This window comes from Uloborus diversus, chromosome 9 (assembly GCF_026930045.1).
Source record: "Uloborus diversus isolate 005 chromosome 9, Udiv.v.3.1, whole genome shotgun sequence".
Lineage (NCBI taxonomy): Eukaryota > Metazoa > Arthropoda > Arachnida > Araneae > Uloboridae > Uloborus > Uloborus diversus.
Window position 1 is genome coordinate 35,515,754 of NC_072739.1, and position 22,583 is coordinate 35,538,336.

Consider the following 22,583-nt stretch of genomic DNA (forward strand, 5'->3'; position numbering starts at 1 on the left):
TTTCGGACACAGTTTTGATATTTGTTTCTGTTAGTTTTTCCTTATTAGCCAACTTAAACTGTTTTTGTTCATTATTTTGTTTTGTTTCTATTGAATTATTTGATTATGTTTTTATTCTTCCTTACGTTTTTCCTTCCTATGTCATCCGAACAGTGTAAAAATTTAATCTGGAGGAATTTTCTGCATAATTCGAAATTTCAGAAATCCGAAGAGGCGCGAGCCCCAATTACCTTGGATTTTCGAGACTCTACTGTAATTGATTTACGTTCTTTGAACAATCTCCTGAAAACTACCATGTACAGTCAGCAAAACTTGTTACAATAGAAATAAGATCATCTTCCACACATGGATATTTTTTAAAATTATAGTTGCACTGCACTACCTGTGGTAATTTTGCTGGCTCGTCTTTTAGTAGTCATCGCTCTGACCCTAGTCGCTGTTTCGACATTAATGACAAAATTGTTCCAAACTTTCACTGAAATGGGAAGGGGTCGTGCAGCTTTAGACATTTTCAATTGTGTTGGGGATTCCAGCTATGGACACAAAGGCCCAGACAGGCAAGTTTTGGTACACCAGTGCTCTTGCTGATGGCGACACTGCAACTTCTGAATCAATAAATGCTGCACAAGTTTATGGTGCTGATGGTAAAATTGAAAAAGAAGAATGCCTGAACCATGTAGTAAAAAGAACTGGGAAGGGACTTGGAAGAATGGAGAACAAAAGGTATAATACTCGGAGGGAAAAAAGTAGGGAGTCTAACGGACAACACCATCACCAAGCTTCGAAGGTTTTATTGCAAAGCTGTCAAAGATAATGCCCGAGATGTCGAGAAAATGAAAACAACCATTTATGCAATGCTGTTCCATTGTATGTCGAATGACAGGAAGCCACAGCACAGCAAATGCCCACCTAGTGCGAAATCTTGGTACTTTTTCCAAATTGCGTTAGCTACAGGTAGTACTCCGAAAAAGCGCTCAAAAATGAAAACTGTTTTGAGGCAGGAAAATGTTGAGAAAGTTATGCCGGTCTACCAGAGGCAGCATCTACAGAACTTCTCCTGCGATACACGAAAGGGAAAACACAAAATGCCAATGAATGCCTGTATAGCTTCATATGGGGCAATGTTCGAAGGAGATTTTTCTGTCCAAGAAATATTTAGATATGGCTGTCACTTCAGCTGTAAGCAAGTTCAATTTAGGATGTGTGAAATCTCTTGAATTTGTAAAATTTGTGTAACGAAAACTCAAAAGTGATCGCTGAGAAAAAGTACAAAAAGACGTCCCTCACAAAAGAACACGAGACAATCCAATGAATTTCAGCAAAAACGTCCAGTGAAGAACCATTTACGTTTTTGAAGGGACTGTGAAAAAAGCGTACAAATGAAAAAAACATATAATAGGCAAGCTTTAATGTGTTAGACTCTGCAGGGACCAATTGGAAAAACGTATTTGTGATTGATAAAAACATATGGAATATAAAGTGCTTCTCTGTAATGCCAAAAAATTCAAAAAGTCTTCCGAAAATATCATCAAAAGCAAAAGTGAAGGAATTACTCATTGTGCAGGAACATGGTGCAATCAAGTCATCTGAAGTAACAGATTAAGAGGTCTCGGTCACGTCTGGAGAAGCCCTGAAAATAACCTGGCCAGAGCTTACACATTCAAGAATCCTATGGGATCCTGAACTAGAGGAAGACCACCAACAAGGTGGATGGATGATATTGAAAGTAACTTCAAAAACTACTTTAAAAAAACTGGCAGCAAGTTGCTGTGTATCGTCTGAGTTGGAAGGAGGAAGTGAGCTGTCAAGGCAGCCTAGACCTGAAAAAGAAAAAGAAGAAAAGAAAAAGAATGTCTTATATGAAAATAACTGGGACTGGGCATTAATTTAAACGCATTGCGTTATTTAATCATTCTCAAATTTAAAACTAATAAGCTGCTTTCTTTCTTCCAGAAACCTGAAATATGGCATCTGCACCCACAGTACATTCGTTAAATGGAATCAAATCCAATTTTTTGTATGCTGAAGAAGCAATGATAAATGCTGTTTGTACTCAAAACATAGACTTTAGAAAAATTAGCATTACATTTGGCATGCCTCACAGTGCTTTAAAAAATGAAGTCAAAGGAAAAATCTGACAGAAAGAAAACTGAGCCGATCATCAATTCTTACAGCAGCTGAAGAAGATGCCTTAGTAAGATGAATTTTAGGAATTGCCAAAGCTGACTTTCCTTTTGTAAAGGAGGAGTTACTGTCCACAGTTCAAAAAAATTATTGAACTGGCAAACAGGAAATCTCGATTCAAATAACAAACTAAGAAAAAAATAGTTTAAATAGTTTTTGACTCGTCATCCTGAAATTAGTGTGTGCATTCAAGAAACCTTTACTCATTCAAGAGCCAAAGTAAGTGAGGTTGGTTTGCGAATGTGGTTTTAAAAAACTGAAGATTATTTGTACAAAGAAAATCTCTAAGAGGTTTTGAAAGATCCTTGGAGAATTTACAATTAAGATGAGGCTGCATTTTTGCTTTGTCTCAACCCCTCAATCCAAAACAGGAAAAGTCTTAGCTTCAAAGAAATGCAAACATATTAATTACGAAATTGTGCAAGGTTCAGACAAAGAACCTCTTACTGTACTGCTGATAATTCGAGCTGATAAAGTTGTAGGCCCACCATTTATAGTTTATCCTCAGGTTAAATTGCCATCAGATTTAGTTAATAATGCTCAGCTAATTCCATGCCAAAGTACACCATAACGCAGAAATTTGGATTTACTTTTCCATTAATTTTTCAGATAGACAGATTTGACTGCATAACACAACAAAAAGATGTTGAAATAGATGACAATCAGATTTTGGTCATTGACCCCAAGAAAGTGATCAGAAGTGGTAGCGGTGGAAATCAAGAAAATCGTATTAAACCTGTTGCTATGTTTCTTTCTGCCATTTAGTATCTATAAGTTTAGTTCTATAAATTCCTAATAGATAGCAGGGTAAGTTTAGTTCTATGAATTCGTAATAGATGGCGGGGTAAGTTGACTCGAGAGGGCGCTGGCCAACAGTGTGGATAGCTACGCCATTGTGGGACTGTTGTGGTCAGCGATTTGATTCTTGAATGCCTTTTTTTTCGATATTCAGGTACATAATTTGATTTTGTAGGATTTTTCTATTGGGTTTTTTTTTATCTTATTTCAACAACGTTTCTTTTTGTTCTTATAGTTGAAGATAGTGACAGTGAAGCACCGTGTTTATACGTTTTTGAAGGGACTGTATGAAAAAGCAAAACATATAATAGGTATAAGTTAATGTGTTTTAGACTTTGTAGGGACCAATTTTAAAAACGTATAATTGATAAAAATGTATAAAAGAGAAACGTATAAACGGTGCTTCACTGTTTTTATCTAAGTAAATAATTTCGTTTGTCATATTATTCAATTGTGATTGTTCTTTATATAACGTTTTCGATATAGAATTGCTTGTTTGGCAAAACATTTCAATTGCAGAAAAAAACCACTTCACTCAACAGGGCAGGGTTACGGTAGTGTGGTTGCTTGGGGCGTTAAGAAATGACCTTTACAGTTAAGTATTTTTAGTTTTAAAGCTAGTGCAGGGATAGAAGTGACATTTGCCAACAAAAATATAGGAAAATATAGGAATTTTCTGAAAAAAATATAGGAATTCGATGGAAAATATAGGAATTTTTTGCAAACAATATAGGAATTTTTCGAAATAATATAGGAACATTATGAAAATAAAAAAAGAGGACATACAGGAATTTTTATAACAAGGCAGGCCAGTAGGTTATTTTTTTTTTCAAAATGCAATACAGTCGAACCTGTCTATCTCGAATTTTACGACACATAGGAAAAATTCGAGATATGGAGGCTTCAAGATACAGAAGTTTTGAAAAAAGCTCTAAAAATAAGTAATTGGAGCAATGACTCGAAAGTAAAACTTTGGGAGCAATTTTACTAATCAACAATGTCCCCTTCCTCTCAGTTTCAGAATGGATTTAATTGCTGGAAAACTTGCTTTTTGTACATAAAGTTTTAATTCTGGAGGATCATGTGATTGCTAATATTAAGAAAAGTGCTTTGTGTCTCCAAATTCCAGTCAATAAAGATTGTTGTGGATGGAATTCAAGAAAGACACTTAAGTCGAAATTCGAGTTATGCAGGTTTTCAGAAAATTTCATTCAAGACAAACATGGGGGAAAACATTGAATTACTACTTTATGTGCAGGGAAAATGAAAAACTTCGACACAGAGAGGTTTTCGAGATAGGCAGGTTCGAGATAAACAGGTTCGACTGCACTACTATTTGATTAAAAACATGTAATAACACTACCTGACATAAGTGCAATACATACGCATAAATAAGTCTAAAAATACAATTTTGCTTTGTTCTTAGAATTTGAAGCACTTAAGCATCTTGTCTGATTCCATCCCGTGAATGACCAAATATGGCGACTATGTTTCACACGTAGCTGCTGGTCCGGTAGCTTTCCGGTTGGAAAAAAAATGATAGCTCCAGATTTACCCTATTATGTTGTTTGTATATTTATTTTGTGAATGAGCTGCTTTTGAATGTGGAATTTTGTGAATGGGGCCGCTTTTACGATGCGTAAATTTGTGAAGGGGCCGCAAAGCGGACCCAATTTGTGTCTGGAACGACCCCAAAGTGTGCATGTCTTTCCGACTTCCTCAATTCTTTTAAAATCGAGAACAGCTTTGCGTATTCTTTTTTGAAAACTTGGCTGTGCGGCCTCTTCGGAGGCATTATTATTAAAATGAACGTTTAGTTGATACGCGAACTGCAGCACCTACATTCCACACAATTAAAACCAAAACAATCGAAGTTGAGATGAGCTATCCCGCAAGTAGCAATAATTGCAACCGTAGCCAAACGCAAAGTTCCGAAAAAAGAAAAAAAATCGTGCGTGTGGAGACCTGAAACGGTAAGTGGCCGGAGAGCCCTTCCTAGAATGACATCATCAAAACCTACACAGCCCATGCGCCCATCATGATCGCCCAAGTTCATCGACGCCGAGTTCGAAAGTGAAGTTTTGAGGACTTGCGCAGGAGCTTCATGGGCTCAGAATTGAGCTGCAGAGACGAGCTAAAGTCAAACGCTGCTCCACTCAGGAAGAAACACGGTACAGGACACTCAACACATTTTAGCTTTAGAAAAGGAAGCAGACCATTTTCAATTAAAAAGAGGACTAAAGAGGACCAGTTAGGATTAAAAAGATGACCTTGGGAGGACCATTCATTTAATTTCAAGGAAGCACCAAAAGGCAAATTAGCTGCCTGCTGCTAAATCCATGAAGATAATTTGTTAATTAACCATAATACTGAGATTTTTAATGATACAATTCCTTTATCTTCTGCACAACTGTTCTTTTTATCCAATGAATAATAATATTATTTACACAAACATTTGCATGGGAGGGGGGGGGGGTTGCTGGTAGTCCCACAGAAGGATAGATGAAGCTGTGCTTCATCTTTCCTTAGTTTAAAATTATTTTTGTGTTTTTCTGTCTTGTAATGCTTCTTAATAGCATTATACCCTTCACAACCGATATGAATCTATCACACACCAAACAGATCTACTGTATTCAAAGTTTTCCAAAAAATGTCTGAAATGCTCAACCACAAAGGGAAGCAGATCACATGAGGCTTAGTTTTGCAATTTTCATATTCAAAGTTTATTTTCAAGAATCATAAAGCTTACATTAAAAAATTACTCCATGATTGCAGGGCCATGAGTGCTTTGAACTTTTATGTGGGGGAACAAATCCCCCCTTAGCAGGCATCATGCCGCCTGCCTTGTTTAGTGGTCAGAGAAGTCTGACTGCGACAGGAAGGTCCGGGTTCGAATCCCGGCTCGGGCATGGACGTACTTTCCTTTGTCCTTTCTTTGTGTGAATCTAATGTTATGCTGTGAATAATTGCCTACCCTATAAACTGGTCCTTATGACATGTGTGTACTGTGGAAGTCGGACTTCACACCAAATGACAGTGCGGTTGGGAAAATGAAGCAGCGCATCCCAAATTGCCAGCCTAGCTGGCACATGAGAACAACAGCAGGCATCATGACAATGAAATGATGTACACAAATTCAACTTGATGAAATTACATACTTCAACTTTGTTTCATATACAAATACTACTTTAAAATGCTATGTACTCAATTATTTAAATTTAATATCCCCCCCCCCACACAAAAAAACTAATAAACGAAAATAAGCAAAGAATAATCAAAATTAAGTTTGAAAAACTAAATAAACTCGAATTAAATACAAAAATTATTAATTTTTTAGTTATTTAAATAAAAATTAAAACGTATCATGTCAAAATAACTTCTAATTGTCATAAATATCAAAATATTTATAAGATGCAAAACGATTGAAAGCTCACAGAAGCATATTTTCACGAACCAAGTTCAATGTTGGCATGTTTCCCATAAAACATTTATTTTCTACTAAATTAAATATAAAACATGCTAATCTAAGGAGGCATATGGGAAAATAACATTCGATTGGGAAAAATATTTCAACATTTACATGATTCAAAAAGATTGAAATTTCAAACACAAAAAGCAATTTTCCATGAAGTCCGAGTAAGTTCAATGTTACCGTTGTTTAAAAAATAATTCCTTCGTTAATTATTGAAATTAAATGAAAAATAAGCTAATCTAAAGTAGCATATGTCAAAATAACTTCCAATTGTGGAACACATCAAAATATTTATAAGATGCAAAAGGATTGAAATTTCAAACGCGAGATGCAATTTTCCGTGAAGTCGGAATAAGCTCAATGTTGTCATGGTTTCCAAATTTTTTCCTTCTTTAATTACCAAAATTAAACGAAAAATAAACTAAACTAAGGTAGCATATGTTAAAATACCTTCCAATTGTGGAACACATCAAAATATTTATAAGATGCAAAAGGATTGAAATTACAAACGCGAGAAGCATTTTTCCGCGAAATCCGAGTAAGTTCAATGTTACCATGGTTTCAAAAATAATTCCTTCATTAATTATTGAAATTAAACGAAAAATAAGCTAAGCTAAGGTCATGTCAAAATCACTTTGGATTGTAAAAAGCATCAAAATATTAACAAGATGCAAAAGGATTGAAATTTCAAACGCGAGAAGCAATTTTCTGCGAAGTCCGAATAAGCTCAATGTTACCATGGTTTCCGAAGTAATTCCTTCGTCAATTATTGAAATTAAACGAAAAATTCGCTAAACTAACGTAGCATATGTCAAAATAACTACCAATTGTGAAACACATCAAAATATTTACAAGATGCAAAAGGATTGAAATTTCAAACGCGAGAAGCATTTTTCCGCGAAATCCGAGTAAGTTCAATGTTGCCATGGGTTAAAAATATTTCCTTCGTTAATTATTGAAATTAAATGAAAAATAAGCTAATCTATAGCAGCATATGTCAAAATAACTTCCAATTGTCAAAAACATCAAAATATTTACAAGATGCAAAAGGATTGAAATTTCAAACGCGAGATGCAATTTTGCGCGAAGTCCGAATAAGCTCAATGTTGTCATGTTTTCCAAATTTTTTCCTTCGTTAATTACTAAAATTAAACGAAAAATAAGCTAAACTAAGGTAGCATATGTTAAAATATCTTCCAATTGTGGAACACATCAAAATATTTACAAGATGCAAAAGGATTGAAATTTCAAACGCGAGAAGCATTTTTCCGCGAAATCCGAAAAGTTCAATGTCGCCATGGGTTCCAAAATAATTCCTTCGTTAATTATTGAAATTAAATGAAAAATAAGCTAATCTATAGCAGCATATGTCAAAATACTTCCAATTGTCAAATACATCAAAATGTTTACAAGATGCAAAAGGATTGAAATTTCAAACGCGAGAAGCAATTTTCCGCGAAGTCCGAATAAGCTCAATGTTACCGTGGTTTCTAAAATAATTCCTTCGTTAATTATTGAAATTAAACGAAAAATTCGCTAAACTAACGTAGCATATGTCAAAATAACTTCCAATTGTGGAACACATTAAAATATTTACAAGATGCAAAAGGATTGAAATTTCAAACGCGAGGAGCATTTTTCCGCGAAATCCGAGTAAGTACAATGTTGCCATGGCTTCCAAAATAATTCCTCTGTTAATTATTGAAATTAAATGAAAAATAAGCTAATCTATATCAGCATATGTCAAAATAACTTCCAATTGTCAAAAACATCAAAATGTTCACAAGATGCAAAAGGATTGAAATTTCAAACGCGAGATGCAATTTTCCGCGAAGTACAAATAAGTTCAATGTTGTCATGGTTTCCAAATTTTTCCCTTCTTTAATTACCAAAATTAAACGAAAAATAAACTAAACTAAGGTAGCATATGTTAAAATAACTTCCAATTGTGGAACACATCAAAATATTTACAAGATGCAAAAGGATTGAAATTTGAAACGCGAGAAGCATTTTTCCGCGAAATCCGAGTAAGTTCAATGTTGCCATAGTTTCCAAAATAATTCCTTCGTTAATTATTGAAATTAAACGAAAAATAAGCTAAGCTAAGGTCATGTCAAAATCACTTTGGATTGTAAAAACATCAAAATATTAACAAGATGCAAAGGGATTGAAACCTTAAACACAAAAGCAATTTTTCGCGATAAATCGAACCGAATATATATATGTTCAGAAAATTGCACTATTGAAACACAATCCAATGATTTTTGAAAGAATTCAAGCAATAAAGAAACTTTTCATACATTTTCAAGCACTTGAAAAAAAAAAAAAAGACCCTTTTTTTCCAATAACCTTTCAAGGTTTTTTTAATGGGCGTACGAACTTGGTTTAACACGCGCTGCGGCGGCGTGTTTGGGTGTACAGTAACTTTTAACGAAATGAAAAAACTTTTAAAATGTGATATTTAAGTAAAAACTATGTAAAAGCGGACTAATCAGACTGAAATGTTAAAAAGCGGTCTAAAGCGGACTTTACCATAAAAAACGAACTTTGGCGGGAAAAGCGGACCATTTGGGAGCCCTGCTTAGATAAAATGGCGTCTACGCGTCGCTCGCGGAAATGCAGTAGCAAAAAGTCGGGGGAAAAGTAAAAAAAAAAAAAAAGGAAGCGGAAACTGAAAATATAGGAAAATATAGGAATTATAGGAAAATAGGAACCTTTTTCAGAAATATAGGAAAATATAGGAATATAGGAACGCTGCGATGCCTGAGCTAGTGTTAATCTTTTTATGTGTTTTGGCGAATAATTTTCAATTCTAAAAGAGACTCTAATAAGTTTTTGAAAATGTGTAGTATGCATTTTAGTTGAAGAAAAATGATCATTTCACATCAGAAGGAATGGAAGGGAGTGTGGATTTTTTTTATTCCATGGTCTTCCTTTAAATTCTTAACACAGGCATCTCTGTGCAGGTACTACTAGTCATATATAAAAAGACAAAATGATATGTCTTAAGTTTTTGATAATTTATTTCATATATAATTTAAGAGACATAAATATTGAGAAATTTGAGGCAGTAAAGGAATATTATTGACACTATACAAACTGAAAATGTGTCATCTTTGAAGAACACCAGACTGTAAATTGCCTGATGGCGTAGTAATGCTTTTTCAGTTATATCTATGCATATGATGGATACTATATATGTCTGATCAGCTGCCAGATGTTTGACTTTAGTTTGATTATCAGTTCAGGTTAATTCCATGAATATGTGGACATAGTTGCTAATTTTTCAATTTCATCAAAACTCTTAGTTTTGGATCATAATGTGTAGGAAATAAAACAAATTTTTTGAAATTAATAAAATTCACTGCTATTATTATATCTTAATATTTTTTATGAAGTATTTTTTAGAGTGAATTCTGTGACCGAAACTACAAGCTTTATTTTCACAACTTGATTTTCCTTTAAATTAAAAATTTGAAATGGATCCCTTTCAAAAAATTTATTAGTCAAGAAAAATGATTCATGAGCACTTGAAAAACATCAGTTATTGATAAAAAATATTTTTGAATTTTTTAAAGGTTTTAGAATAATCTCTCTGAGACCTGTAATGTCTGTCACAAAAAAAAAACACATAATTTTTTAAAGTTTTAACAATTATATGTTTATATCTTATACTTTTATTTATATTTCCTCTTATTCTGTGTTATAAGAAACATGTCGATGTAGTTAATTTTTAAAAACCTAAAAGATTGAGTTATATAGAGGGTTTTTAAATTTGTAATGTCTGTCACATATGTAATGTCTGTCACAATAGTTTATTTAAATATGCAAGCATCAAATTGTAACAATTTCTAAGTTGATTTTGGCAACAACAGAACAGTTTTAGTAAACAGCTCAACACAACACATTAGGCCTCATACTGTGAGAGTTTCAAGTTTTATGAGCATTATTTTCTGCTTAGAACTGGAAGATGATCTAGAGTAAAATCAATTTAGCTACTGGTGAATTATTCATAACTGTTAAAGGTAAGTTCTCTTACTTATTTGCATAAAGCGTGTTCAGAACAAATATTTTAATAATTTAAATTTGTTCTTACATGATGAGAACAATCATGTTCTGAATACTATAAAAACACATTATTTTAATATTTAATATTTATTTGTGTGTATGGAGTTTCAAAGGAATATATCAGTCATATTTGATTTTTTTTAGTTTATAATGGCTAAAACAACAGTAGAGAGGCAGAGAGAACGACGAGCAAGGCTAAAAGAGAGTGGTCAGTATGATAAATATAAGAAAAAAGCAGCTGAAAAAAGAAAAGCTGAGAGTAAACAAAAAATAAAGAAAGAGAGTGTAAAAGAAAAAGAAATTCGTTTGGAAAAAAATAGAATAAATGTAGCAAATTTTAGAATGAAACAGAAACAAAAAAAACTTCAGGTTGTCAGTAGTTCTTCTAAGGCATTTGGCAATAACCAAACTTTAGGTAAAGCTTTATGACTTGCTAAAAAATCCCTTCCCAACAGCCCAAGAAAAAGAATAGCAGTTGTTCAGAAGCTAGCTGGGCAATACTTCCCCAAAGTACCTCCTGTTGTTCCAATCTCAAAAAATGGAATCAGTGATTGTGTAAAACAAGCTGTTACAAATTTCTATTCAAATGATAGGATTTCAAGTCAAGCTCCTGGGTTAAGAGATTTTATAATCATACGAGATGAAGCTGGAAAAACAAAAATTTAGAAAAGATATCTCCAATTAACTCTTGGGGAAATTTACAAGCTTTTCGTGGAAGAAAATCCTACTGTGAAAATTGGATTTTCTACATTTGCTAGTTTAAGACCTAGACATATTTTTTTACGTCAAGAAACTCCGAATAATATATGTTTGTGCATTTATCACGAGAATACTAGATTGCTTCTAGAATCTGCGACATGTTTTTAAACAAGGTACCCTTTCCAATATTCATTAATTAAAAAAGAAATAGGGGAACTGAATCCTAACCCCAGGCAGGGTCCCCGAATCACATCTCTCTTAAGGCACTGAAATATAGCCTAAACTGGCGCTTTAAATATTTCAGCATCAAAACACATTTTCGAAAGAGAACTCCAGAACCCCTTCCTCTGAGTTCACCACAAATTGTCCTAAATTTCATTTAAGGCTTCAGTTTCTAAATTTTTTTGCAGGAATAGTACCCCCCCCCCTTACCTATATACATGGTTCATGACCGCCTCAAAATTTTAATACTTTAATTTTGGAAACTTATTGAAAGAATCTTCCTAACACCCTTCCCCCTTAAGTCATCCAAAGATAACCCGAAACAAAGCTCTTAAAATTTCAGAAACGGAAATATTTCGGGCTGAGGTGCGGAATCCCCCCTTTCTCATTGTGTTTACTAAATGCAGTGTAAGTTTTTGTTTAACCTGGGAGAACTCGCATCGGGCCTCTCAGGCCCGGTCATTACAAAACTACGCTGCCAAAAATCACCCCTTCAACGGAAATGAATGAGGTCCACAGTAGCTGCGTTCGAGGTGACCTACATACTGACCACATGCTTTTCAGGAATGTACATTCCCACTTTTCCCCAGAAAATTCTGGTTTGGGCCTCAGAGGCCCGGAGCGAGCGCTCACGCTTTTCATTTCAGATTGTGAATGTAAAGGAAGAGGTTGTGAAATGCATTGCTATTTAAGCTACAAAGATGAAATGAAGAGGTTGCAGACCTTGTTGGTTGACGCTTCAACTGATGAGAACTCCTTTAATGAAGATGATAAAGAAGAAATTGATACAGAACAGTAAAGCGATCATCAGTAATGCTCAGAAGAAGATTTAGATTTATGTATCATAAAAGATTCTTAAACTTTACTTTTTATAAAACATATTATAGAGGCTGTTTATCAATTTATAATTCAGTGTTGAAAACATTTTTTTTTCTATTTTGCAAACTTAATTTACTGAAATAACCACTCCGTGCCTACGGAGCCCCCCCCCCCCCCCCCCCGCGAGCGTTCGTGTGACGAAAAGTACCGCGAGTTCTCCCGGGTTAAGATTTATTTTTCTAATGACTTCAATTTCGAAAATGTTTCGAGAAAGACCCCTGAATTCCCTAACTCTTAACTCACTCAAAAATAGCCAACATAGCATTTCAATACTTAAGAACGGTGAAATTTTCGGGCAGAGAGACCCCTCCCCCCTTCCCCTAAGTTCACTAAATTTGACTTAAATTTGTGGTTTCCCTTTTCATCACCGAAGATTTAAGAATTTAAATTCTAAAAGTTATTGGGAGAAAGCCTTCGAATTCCCTCTTCTTAAGTCTTCCAAATATTACCTACAGCTGAGTTCTGAATACTTCAGCTTTGAATATTTTTTGGGGAAGGGGAACCCCTAACCACAAGACGGTCTAAAGTTGCGCTTTTAAGACTCCAGTTTTGGAATTTCGCCTAAAGAGAGCCCCCTCCCTACCTCTTGACATTGCCAAAGACAGCCTAAAAGTTTTAAAATTTCAATTACAAACACTTTTCGGGAGAGGGTCCCAAATGCCCTTTTACTTACGTCAGTTAAGTATAGCCTCAAATAGTTTTAAATACATCAGCTACAAAACATTTTCATGTTAGAACACCAATACCATCTCTCATTAATTCATCAAAGATTGCCTAAATTAGTGTTTTTAAGACTCCAGTTTTCGATTTTTTTTAAAACCTCCTCACTTTTACATCATTAAAGACAGCCTAAAACTTTTTGACTTTAAAATTTTTAAGAGTTTGCAAAGGAGAAATATCAAACCACTCCTAGCTTCAAAAAGGACTTTCAATTCAGTTTTTCGATATTTTATACTGGATCCCTTGAGTAGTCCCCCCCGCCCCCTCTTAGATTGTCCAAGATATAAACGTTTTAAGACCTCAGTATCGTGGGTTAATTTGCTGACTTACCCTCTTTGCAAGAGCATCATTTCTTCGCAAACTCGTGCTGCCTCCTTTCCTCCCCCCCCCCCCCCCACCCCCATATTTCCATTCTAGCGAATGTTAAGTTAATTCATTGACATTGGAATTTAGTGATTCCTCAAGTCTTTGTCAAAAATGCAAGAACGTTTGCCCATCAGCGTTTCCAACCAGCTTGATATTTTATTAAATAAAATATCATTTTTGGCCGATTTGAATAGTAGTGATAATAATAAAAATTACCATCATAAGTGCTGCCCTTTTCTTTGCTTTCTTCTTTTCTTTTTTTATTCTCTTCAGTTCTGCTTCATCTAGGTCCTCCTTATCCTGAGGGGAAAAAAAATTAAAACTTTACTCTAAAATAAAAGAGACAAATAAAGCAGAATTCAGTCATACAAAACTTATTTGAAGGGCTTGGAACACTTACAAAACTTAAGTTGCTTATCCCAAACACCTTTATCGTCTAAAATCAGAGCTTTAGAGAAAAGTTAAAAGAACTAAGTGAGGTACCAGGGGCACACTAAGAATTTCAAATATTTAGCAAGTAAATTAGTCAAATTTTAAAAGTATTAGCTAAATTTCAAAACTCTTACCCTAAGACTACATTTAACTGATTTTAATGTTTTTTTTTTTTCTGTAGAAATATTTAATCAGAGAACAAAGTAGAGTAACAGTCAATTTGCGATAATACAAATCTAAAGGGACCAACGAAAAACTTTGACTTATCGTTAGTTTCCGTTTTTGACATTTTAATATTAAAAACAATCTATTATTTTAATTAATATGTACATTTAACAGACAAAATGACAGAACTTAAAAGTTTTTAAGCACAGTTTAAATCAAAAATATTCAGAGAAAAAAAAAAGCGTGGTTTTGATTTTGATACTGCAGGAACCACTTGAATAGAGCTGATTCTATTTCTAAAAAGGTGCACATCTTCATTCTTTCCGAATTCGGATTCATGGATTCTACCGCTTTAGAAGTTTCTCTTTCTTTTAATATCATTGACAGAGTATACTTGCTTAGACATCTTTAATAGTAAGTACTCACTCTGTCTCTCAGGAACTTATCAGCAAATGATCAAACTAAAGAATAAAGGGAAACAAATCTTAACTTAGGTCAGCGTTGAATAAAGGTACAATCAGTTGACTTGACAGCTTAAAAGGAAATTCGTAGTTCAGCAACATGTCAATGTGTAAACAGGATAGCACAACAAAAGAAAACAATCTAACTCATTTCGGCGTGTGCAACTCCTTTATCGCACATCGACTCAACAGGTGCTCTTCTTGCTTTAGAGGTCTATTGTGCAGGAATTGCAAGTGAAAGCAAATTAATTTTTCTCTTCTAGTGTTCTTTTTTTTTTCGTTCTTTCGAAATAAATTTCGAACCATCTTTGAAAAAACTTCAAGTTAAAGGAAGTTAACTTCAAGATATTGAGAATAATTAACATGGAAATAAAGACAAAGGGGTCGGAACTTGATAAAAACTTCGAGTTATCTCATAGTGCAAATTGACTGTATAATTTTACAGAACATTAAATGCAAGCACCTACTTATACTTTAAAGGTGCAGCATTCACCTAAGCTAAATTTAATTTATTTACAGGTATTTGTTTTGCTCTTTGGAATTTTTGACAATCTTTCAAGGATCGGGGAGGTTTTTTTTCTATGGAAATTTCATAGAATTTTCTGTTCACCAATAAATTTACATCAGAATTTTTTTTTTTGGCTGAATTTATGATTTTATCGCATTTGGTGCATAGTCGTGTGCTTAGCGGGGTCCCTAAGATACAGTACTTTCTTCACCATTTATTTTTTTACATCTGTAATCCTAAGGATAGAAACAATACAAAATGATTTTTTAAAAAACCTTTTAGCATTTCTATCTGAACGCCAAGAACTAATTTGTTTTGTAATGGTACATCAGATCAAACCTAGTTAAAATTTATAACTTTTTGCCAAAAAATGAGGTACTCTTACCTTGTCTTATTTTGGGCCAACAGAAAAAATTTAATGCTGCAAGTGATAAGAGTACTACTATGCAAGCAGAATGTTTTTCAACTATATTAACTCCCTTTATAATATTGTTAACTGTGGTACCTCAAAATTGGAGATCAACCTTTGTTGCTCATCAAAAAACAAGTGATATTACAAAAATTTGGTTAAAAAAATATCAAAATTTTCTTCCAACTTTAAAATCTTCTGCCATTTGCCTTTTTTTTTCTTGATTTGTATCAGATAGCGCTATCTATACTTCTTCCCCTCAAGGACGCCCATATAGGGGGCAAGGGGGCCCAAGCTCCCCCCTTAAAATTATAACTTCCTTGCTTTTAGTACTTTTTTCTTTGCAAAAAATAAACTAGTATGTTGTGGCCGTCACAAAACTTTCTTCTATATCTTTCTTATAATTCTGATCCCTCCCCATGCTTAACGGAAGCAATATTCCCAACAAAAATAAAATTATACATGCCAAAACTTGACGACCCTTCCCAATTCCTGATTGATCTCCAAAGCAAAGAATAAAAATTGAAAATTATTTTAAAAGCCTTGCTTAGGCTGATAAAATGATATTTTATTAAATAAAATATCATTTTTGGCCGATTTGAATAGTAGTAAGTGATAATAATAAAAATTACCATCATTAGTGCTGCCCTTTTCTTTGCGTTCTTTTCTTTTTTTATCCTCTTCAGTTCTGCTTCATCTAGGTCCTCCTTATCCTGAGAGGGAAAAAAAATTAAAACTTTACTCTAAAAGAAAAAGACAAATAAAGCAGAATTCAGTCATACAAAACTTATTTGAAGGGCTTGGAACACTTACAAAACTTATTTACAAGTCTTTTAAAAAATGAAAACTGACAAAAACATTTTCTATCCCTTGCAGCCGACAGATATTTCTTTTATTCTTACCAAGCTAGGAAGAGCAGGGGGAGTCAATGATTAAAATAAGTTGTTTATCCCAAACACCTTTATCGTCTAAAATCAGAGCTTTAGAGAAAAGTTAAAGGAACTAAGTGAGGTGCCAAGGGCACACTAAGAATTTCAAATATTTAGCAGGTAAATTAGTCAAATTTTAAAAGTATTAGCTAAATTTCAGAACTCTTACCCTAAGACTACCATTAACTGATTTTAATGTTTTCTTTTTCTGTAGAAATATTTAATCAGAGAACAAAGTACAGTCAATTTGCGATAATTCAAATCTAAAGGGACCAATGAAAACTTATCCGACTTACCGTTCAGTTTTCGACATTTTAATATTAAAAACCATCGAATATTTTAATTAATACGTACATGTAACAGACAAAATGACAGGACGTAAAGTTTTTAAGCACAGTTTAAATCAAAAATATTCAGAGAAAAAAAAAGTGTGGTTTTGATTTCGATACTGCTGGAACCACTTGAATAGAGCAGATTCTATTTCTGAAAAGGTGCACATCTTCAATCTTTCCAAATTCGGATTCATGGATTCTACTGCTTTAGAAGTTTTTCTTTTTCTTTTAATATCATTGACAGAGTACTTGCTTAGATACAGGGTTCATACTCTATTTGGATGAAAAAATTCCATGACTTTTCCACGACTTTTTCATGATTGCATAAAAATTTTCATGACCTTTTTACATGGAGAGAATATTACACTATTTAATATCAAACTTGGCAACTTTTGGCAATGAGCATTAGCAAAACTTCTATTTGAAGTACTTACTCATGATTGAAAAAATATCAGTGTACACTTAAAAACTGAACTATTATTATGTCTTTATCATATAAATTTAAGTAAAGTAAAAATACAGTGAAAGCAATACAATGATGATTAAATGTCTAAAGATTTTTTTGTAAAAGGGCAGAATGATAGAAAATGAGAGAAAGGTTAAATGAGTCATTACTAAAGTTTCAATAAATTTGCTTCAGAAGTTGTATTTTAGTGTCAACAGTGCATTTAATCATCCATATAATTTGACAGTATTTTGGTCCTTTTTCTTTTAAGCAAATCCACATTCTTCAGTAAACTTATGTTTTTAAACCAGATATTTATTTAAAAAAAAAACACTCAGTAGCGAATAAATCGTCTGATTCAAATGTACTTGTTTACTTATTTGCACATTGTCAAATGCATATAAATTAATAGATTCAGAAATTCCAGAACATAGTGTTGGATTCCTGACACTGAACTTAGTAGTGGGTCGCATGGATTAGTTTTGCAGGCCGTATGTTGGGCACTACTGTTTTACAGTATTGGAATTCCCCTATTTTTGTATTATATCTGACTAAAGATCTTCATTTTCTAAAACTTTCCACAAATTTAGATAAACTGATAAATTTAGTAATTAAGTTTTTACGAATGATGGAAACAAACTCGGATGCAATTGAGTTGCGTTTTTTGAGTGGGCGTGGCAAAATCAAGAACGTGCAAGTTCTCTATTATAGAATATAAAATATAAGAAGTGTTTAAAATAATGGTGAATACGAAATGAGTGATATCCAAGCAATAAAATCACATTGGAAAAAAGATGAGCAGCTGCTACAGAAGTGGATGTAATGAGATTTCAAAATTCAGATTTGTTTTTGGGATTGTTAAATTTTCCAGTTTTAATAGCTTTTATATATGTAATACTGTTAAATCACTCAAGATTTCTAATGCTCTTTCAGTTACTGTTACTTTCTCTTAGTCCAGGACATTTTTCCGTGACTTTAAATAAATTTCCATGACTTTGAATGAAAATGTCAATTTTCCATGACTTTTCCAGGTCTGAAATTTGCTTATTTTTTCCATGATTTTCCAGGATTTCCATGACTTGTACAAACCCTGTAGATATCTTTAATAGTAAAGAATATTCACTCTGTCTCTCAGGAACTTATCAGCAAATGAAACTAAAGAATGAAGGGGAATAAATCTTAACTTAGATCAGCCTTTAAATAAAGGTACAATCGGTTGACTCGGCAGCTTAAAAATAAATTCATAGTTCAGCAACATGTCAAAGTGTAAACAGGACAGTACAACAAAAGAAAACAAGCTAACTCATTTCGGTGTGTGTAACTCCATTATCGCACATCAACTCAACAGGTGCTCTTCTTGCTTTAGAGGTCTAATGTGCAGGAATTGCAAGTGAAGCTGAAACAATTATTCTCTCATTAGTCACTTCTTTCCTTTTTTTTCATTCTTTCGAAATAAATTTCGAGTAATCTAGGAAAAAACTTCGAGTTGAAAGAAGTTAACTTCGATTTATTGAGAATAATCAGAATGGAATTAAAGATTAAATTGTCAAGACTTGATAAAAACTTCGAGTTATAGTAATATTCGAGCTATCGGACTTCGAGGTATCGCAAATTGACTGTATTTTTAAGAAAATTAAAATATTTAGCGATGTAAAATCCTGTAAGGACACATCAAAAACATGGAATAATCTGTTAAACTAAATCTAGAAGAATGCAGCACGTACAAAACCTTAAGAGTGTTGCCAAACTGAAATTCCGATAAAAACATTGTTAAGTAAAATTATGTAAATAAAACTGATTGTTTTAAACTGATTTAAAGTCTTAAGTCTAACACAGCATACACCTAAGATAAATTAAACTTATTTACAGGTACTTATTTAGCTATTTGGAATTTTTCGAGGATCGAAGAGGTTTTTCTGGCTGAATTTATGATTTTATCCCATTTGGTGCATAGGAGAAAGCTTAGCGGGGTCCCTAAGATACAGTACTCTCTTCACCATTTATTCTTTTTTATTTGTAATATTAAGGATAGAAACAATACAAAATGATTTTTTAAAAAACCATTTAGCATTCCTATCTGGACGCTAAGAACTAATTTGTTTTGTAATGGTACATCAGATCAAAGCTAGATAAAATTTAAAATTGTCAGTGAACTCAAATAAGTGCTTAAAACTTTTTGCCGAAAAATGAGGTACTCTTACCTTGTCTTATTTTGGGCCATGTTTTTTCAACTATATTAACTCCCTTTATGATATTGTTAACTGGGGTACCTCAAAATTGGAGATCAACATTTGTTGCTCATCAAAAAACAAGTAATATTACAAAAATTTGGTTTAAAAAATATCAAAATCTTTTAGAATTCAAAGGTACATAATATTGGAATTTGTTCATTGCTGCTTGACTTGAAAATGTTAATTAACATTCTGTATGGCCCTTTTCATGGTATGGCCAGAAGGAACATAGGGGGGTTTTGAATGCCGAAATAAACCAAACTGTTCAATTTCAACTTTATTACATAAAAATGGCAATTTTCTATAATATGAGGGTGAAAAATAATCGCAAAAATTCAAATAAAATATCCATAGAACCCCCTTATTTTTCTGCACCAGATAAAATTTTTACCTATGTTCCAAAATAATTAATTAGAACGTGAATTATAACTATTTTCAAGGCTTCGCTTGATATGCATCTTATCAGGCTCAGTCATTACTCAAAAGATCAAAGGCGCCAACTTGCCCGTAAGAGAGCGCTGTAGTATAACCGGGGAAAATAGTTTGTTTATATTAGTTGACTCATTACTTCTGACGTAAAAAGTGAAGTTTTTTCAATCTTTAACGTAAAAAATTTCATTGATATGGTTAACCGATGTGTAGTACAGGGTGAATTGATGCCGGAACCGGGTACCAGAGGTCTGTTTTCCAGGAAAAATAAATTCCCCTTTCAGGTAAAACTGGTCCCAACTCAGGTTTTAACTGTTTGTCATTGGCGTTCACTTCTGGTAAACTGCATCCATGAAGCACAGAGGACTCCAAAGCATAGTGGGCTTTGGACCTCATTTTTAGTAAGTTGGGCCTAAGGATTACGTATAAATTTTTTGAGACACTTACTGTGAGTTGATATCGAGAAGGGTTCAAACATTACTCTTCCTCTAAACTCAAAAAAAAAAAAAAGCCAAGAAGTATTTTAACGAGATTTCTCATATTTTAATAGCTAGTTTTTTATTTGGAAAATTATTTTACTTTCTTTTAATTAAAAATCCACGAAAAAGACAAAATAACATACTGTTTCGCCAAATAAATAAATTAGATCATCGAAAGCATTTAAAGTTTTATTACATCTAGTTTTATTATCTATATATTTATTAAAAGTATCAATTCCTCCCAGTAAATGAAACCACCCTCGAAAAGACATTAAAGTTTCATAAATAAAAAAATTTGCTGAACAAACCGTATTTGTCAACGATAAAAGCTTTATTTTATTGAAACCAAAAAACCAAACACTGGGGCACCAATGAAAAATAATAGCTAAGATTTAAAATGTACCGTGACGCACATATATGTAAACCTTTGGCGTCACAAAATTTGACAGCATTTTCTTTCTTGCCATTTAATAGTCACGTTAAAATCATGGGGGAATAATCTCCTTGCGGAACATGTGAAATTGGCAAAAACTTTTTCAATTGCTAAAATAGCTGCCGCCATTATAGCAATAATTGCGGCAGCAATTTAATCAAGCAATTAACGACCTCCCTTTCCTTTTTTTTGCCAGCAATTAACGGCCAGTCTTTAATGACTTTCAATAGCATAGTTAAACTTATTCCATGGTCATTGTAAAAAATTCTTATTTCTAATACTATAGAGGTGTTGACACATACTTTTCTTTAGAAATAAAAATAAATAAAACTGAAAACAGTTTTACAGATGATTATAATGATCTTAGTGTAATAGTAATCTAGTAGTAATAATCTAGTAAAATTATTTAACTAAAGTGAGAATAAAACTTTTGTCAAACTTTTATTTCTTCTAAAGCATCTTTCATAACATCACAATTTTTTGCAGGTATTTCTCCAGTGTCATAAAACTTTAAGCGATCTTCAACTTGTTGGCGCAGTTTTTCTCCAAACTTTTCAGTGGGTACATCTGAAAAATACAATAACGAGTAAGAAACAGTGGTTTTAGGGAACAAGAGGAACTGAATGATAGGTTCCCAAGTCAACTTTAAGTAGAATTTTTATTTGAAAAATATGAACTCCAAACATAAAAGCCAACATTGTTTTATTAATTTGCAGCCAGGTTAGGGAAGTGATGACAATTTAGTGTCTTGAAAGCATTTAAAAAAGAGAGAGTATTTAGCTCGGTAAAAACCTTGACCAAAATAGTGTCAACCAGAGATAACCATTGGAACTGATGTCTGTTACAATTGTAATATTCAAAATTCCAGGGAGGTCGACCAGGACATTTGATGTATTGACAACCAATGTGATAAATAACATTATATATGTATATAAACACACAAACATTACATACAGTAGGTGTTTGTAAATTACTCACTGGCTCAATGTCAGAAATTAAAACACACGAATGTGAAAAATCCTCAAATATACCAAAAATTAAATATTTTTTACATACACACATGCACAAAAAACACATTAGTTTGAATTTTGAGATCTTGAATCCTCAAATTATATTTTTCTCAATCACAAATAACGATAGGACCCTATTCTTTGGGTTTCTAGTATCTACTTATGGCTATTATTTTAACCCTAATTTGAATTCAAACCTTCAAAATTCAAATGAATGGCAGAGGCTGACTGCTGGATACTGTTTTTGCAAAAAAGGGATTGTCTTAAGTCAAGAAAGTCGTTTATAAATAATTCCATTTCAAGGCACATTGACGCTTGCATTATGAGCATAGAAAAATAAAATTGAAGGACGGTAATGTAAAAAGAATAAGCAATTGCATAAATTAGAAAAATTAAAAAATATTCAGTTAATTGTGTAAAATAATTTATATTTAAATGAAAAGGGAAGGTTAAAAATCAATCAATATAGTATAGTAACATGTCCCGTCAATGAAACAAGAACTGTGACAAAGTTGCATTAGAAGGTATTTTACTACCCTCCTTACAGGCTCGACTTCTTACCAAGTGACTTCCATCTTTCAGGGCCTTGAAAGAAACACTCAGAATCGGTTCTGAACGGTTTACCTCCCAGGTGGTTCTTTTAAAAAGATGTAAATCACTTGGTGCAAAGTCAGGACTGTAAGGAAGATGGTCCAATGCATCACAATGCAAAAACCTCCTCCTACTTTTTGTTTCATTAGCAAGACATATTTCCATCAATGCAGTCACCTTCCAGACTTTTTGTTTTGATAGTGGACACTCAGCACCATTTGGTACTCTTTGAAACTCTAATCGTTTTTGTTATCTTCATTGTGACTTTTAATCATAGAGAATCCGCACACCCGGCAGAGATAGTTATTTTATTTTTTGAAA

At 33.2% G+C, this 22,583-nt stretch overlaps 1 protein-coding gene across 1 annotated transcript in view; it reads right to left on the bottom strand.

Moving 5' to 3' along the window:
- Nucleotides 1-22,583, bottom strand: part of LOC129230155 (nucleolar protein 56-like) — an 82,615-nt gene that overhangs the window by 6,229 nt on the left and 53,803 nt on the right. The window contains exons 9-11 of the mRNA XM_054864557.1: nt 21,101-21,228; nt 16,016-16,096; nt 13,625-13,708 (exon numbers count right to left, since the gene is read on the bottom strand). Of these exons, the coding sequence (XP_054720532.1) occupies nt 13,625-13,708; nt 16,016-16,096; nt 21,101-21,228 (293 nt within the window). The remainder of the gene's footprint in view (nt 1-13,624; nt 13,709-16,015; nt 16,097-21,100; nt 21,229-22,583) is intronic.